Here is a 3,299-nt window from a genome sequence, read left to right on the forward strand (position 1 = left end):
ATGTTGCAATCAACCATCATATGTATCCTATGAAACTAAATATTATGCCTTTATAAATATAAACCAACTTATAACACTACAACACCATGTAACAATACAAACCAGTTTTTGAATATCGTCAAAATATCGAAGGGACCGAGGAACTTAAACCAACTTAAATCTGTGATTTATTATGAAACAGGTGGCAACTGATTTTGAAGGGACCGAGGAATACAGAATCTCGAAGTTCTGTAGCCGGATGGAAGCAATATTAGGCCAAGCAGATAGCATGGACATCAGAAACTTCCAAATGGTATTCGTGCCGGTGCTGTATAATATACACTACATTCTAGTGTTCTTCAATCTAGCACAATACCAAATATTGGTGATCGACAATATCGAGGGTGATGTCCCTATCAACATACGATACAACGGCCACGTAGAAAAAGTTGTAAGAACACTAACAGTAAAATAATAGTTGACATACAATATCTATAACTTTTAAAATACCCCATTTGACGTCGTAAATTTTACGGATCAATGCATTCTGCTCGTATGTCAAAAACCACTCGCCTGTTGTCGCTAAAAAACTGCATTCCACATCACCGGTTAGTCTGAAATTCCTGTGGCAAACATTGTATAACGGAACAGATTGTGGAATATTCGTCATGCGTCATATGGAGACTTTTAAAGGTGTTATTGTAATTATAGTTTAATTATTAAAGTTGAAAATGGCATGTACGCTAATTTGATTTGTATTTCTGTTCACTAAGGACAAGTGTGCGCGAATGGAACTACGGGCTATCGCCAGAGCGAGACATCACGGGGGAGATGTTGAAAGATCAATCGAAAGAACTATGTGACTTGCGAATAAAGTACTTATCAAAAATCTTGTTAAGTGACATAAACTCACTGCGATCTAAGATGGAGAAAGAAGTACATGAGTACGCAAATTTGAGTGAAGATGAAAGAATGGAAAATGCTAAAACTGCAAAGCACAGGATCGAGTTACGATTGAATGAAGAATAGCACATAGTTTCATTACAACTGATAATGTTTTGATACATGTCTTATTTTAGATATTAGCCTGGTGGCCTGGTTCTGAAATGTTTTGATACATGTTTTAATTTAGATATTAGACTGGTTTCATTTTGTCTGGTAAACGGAACACACTGTACAAAGTGATGGTAATGGTCTATTTTCCTTAATATAACACTATAATTCAGTATAAAACACTGCAGGTATAATGTGACAGCATGTAAGTGTTTGATTCATGTGATTATTGTTGTGGTAGTTGAAACTATAATATAACACTACATTTAAATATAAAACACTATATTATAGAAAAAGAATTCATTTAGATCAATCTAAAAAATGACAATTTCTATTCATCTTGACAACCTACAAATTCATAAAATATAACACTATAATTAAATATAAAACACTATAAGTAAATGTCAGACTTTAAACTAACTGTATATCACAATAACACCGTGTATATTATTGCATTTAATACAGATTACCAGCATGGTCACATTTGATTTATGTTATGTGAAATCGAACCTATAATATAACATTACAATTCAATATAAAACACTATATTTAGAATATGATAAACGAATTTAAGAAAAAACAACGTAAAAAACATTATGTTTCCCATTCATGGCCAACATGAAAATAAAAGACAAGTTCGAAATCTATAAACTCCAACACAAGGAATCCAACAAAAATTAAACGTCATTAAAAATATAGAAAAAAAACTCAAAGTTTGCATAATTTAGTAATCAACTACTCCTGCTCTTCATCTTCTAGCTCCTCTTCGTCATCTCCTTCACCCGCTGTATCTTTTAGCTCCTCTTAGTCATCTCCTTCAACCGCCGCTTCATCACTTTCTGAGGAATCGTCGTTCTTTTCCCTTGCCGGGTACGAGCAGGTACGTATATTATGCCCCCGACGTTTGCAATTGCTACATTCACGACCCTTTTTTTTTCTTGACAGATTGAATAATGGCAATTTCACGATTACTCTTCATTCTGGAAGGCTTACCCATACCTTTAAATCTAATGGTTTTCGGAATGCGAACAGTTACAGGTGTTTCTTGGGTGTATCCAGTTATTTCAGCAAACCTATCGCAACGACTCCTAGGGGGTGCGTTTACGACTGCCTGATCAGCCGTCGATTGATACTGGACAACATGGTCCCTGAAAGCGCACAACGCATCAAAGTTATGAACCAACCTGTTAATAAGAGACTCGGCTGACCTTGTTATCTCCCGTACAACACCATTAACTTGCTGGTACCGATCATCACTTTCACTAATCCCTAATATTGCTCCAGGAGCACTATTAGGAACAGCTTCCCTGGTCCACCGTCGCATTATATACCTTTCAGGGAACTGCCTGATATCAAGAATCCGCAAAACGCAAAAAATGTGCGCACACAAAAGCCCAAACTGTTCATACCTATTGCATGAACAACTCATGGTCATGTCTAGCTGCCGCATCATAACCTAATACATAAAAACAAAAAAAAATGAGAACAAAAATATATACTCAATTAAAACTATAAGATAAAACACCATGGACAAGAAAAATTATAAACAAACAATTGTTACATTCTATGGTTACCTGAAAAAATGTAGTACACATTTGAGAAAAGTCCTTCACAGAGAAGTTCACAAAGTTATCCTCTCTATCATCCCATTTTCCAATACCACACTTGTGAATGGCTGTCTGAATTTCAAGTTGCGCATCGAAGAAAATTGTCCGTGTGTATATGTTTGCCGCCTGTTGTTCTAAGACAAACTCTTTTGCAAATATTTGGGGGTTCGTGTACCTAGTATCGTGATCATTCTTCCTGTGCTCGTGTCTTTGGGCTTCAATTGCAGAGTCAAAATGCCCCAAGAATTCAACAAGCGTACAGTTCGGGTTGCAAAACTGTCACGCCCCCCGACCCCATCCTGAACGGAATCGGGAGCCGCGAGCAGTCTAGTGGTACCGGTGAGTTATTTTGAAAAATATTGCAGCGGAAATTTTATCAGGACCGTGAGTTAGGAAAAATATCAGAGTTTAGAAACACTGGATTTTATTTAAGTGGATGGAATAAATTCCATGTTTTACAAAGGTAGCTTTTAGTATGGGATAAACCCAAAAACAATATTTCTTAAGTGATTTAATTAATAAAATAAGCCACTTCTTGAAGTCTTTTAGTGCCGGATCCAATCCTTACTCCAATATACTGTAATTACCTGAAACGCGTTTTAAAAAGGTTTTGTCAGCGGGAAATACTGAGTGAGTCATTCATTTTACTGAAAACGACAC

General features: G+C 36.1%; 1 protein-coding gene across 1 annotated transcript; it reads right to left on the reverse strand.

Moving 5' to 3' along the window:
- Window positions 1-1,700: 1,700 nt before the first annotated feature.
- On the reverse strand, window positions 1,701-3,045 carry LOC110864180. Its single transcript, XM_022113227.2, has 2 exons — window positions 2,607-3,045; window positions 1,701-2,488 (listed from the first exon to the last, which is right to left on the reverse strand). The coding sequence occupies exons 1-2, from the start codon at window positions 2,625-2,627 to the stop codon at window positions 1,952-1,954; spliced, it is 558 nt and encodes a 185-aa protein (XP_021968919.1). The 5' UTR covers window positions 2,628-3,045; the 3' UTR covers window positions 1,701-1,951.
- Between the last annotated feature and the right edge of the window lie 254 nt (window positions 3,046-3,299).

The sequence above is a fragment of the Helianthus annuus genome, chromosome 13, assembly GCF_002127325.2.
Source record: "Helianthus annuus cultivar XRQ/B chromosome 13, HanXRQr2.0-SUNRISE, whole genome shotgun sequence".
Taxonomy (NCBI): Eukaryota; Viridiplantae; Streptophyta; class Magnoliopsida; order Asterales; family Asteraceae; genus Helianthus; species Helianthus annuus.

What these genes read in the sequence shown, in the direction of transcription:
- LOC110864180 (XM_022113227.2), bottom strand. Translation starts at nt 2,627, where the DNA reads ATGTGTACTACATTTTTTCAG. An exon ending in TGTGTACTACATTTTTTCAG is followed by an intron (nt 2,489 to 2,606) that starts GTAACCATAGAA and finishes TTTATGTATTAG; the next exon opens with GTTATGATGCGGCAGCTAGA.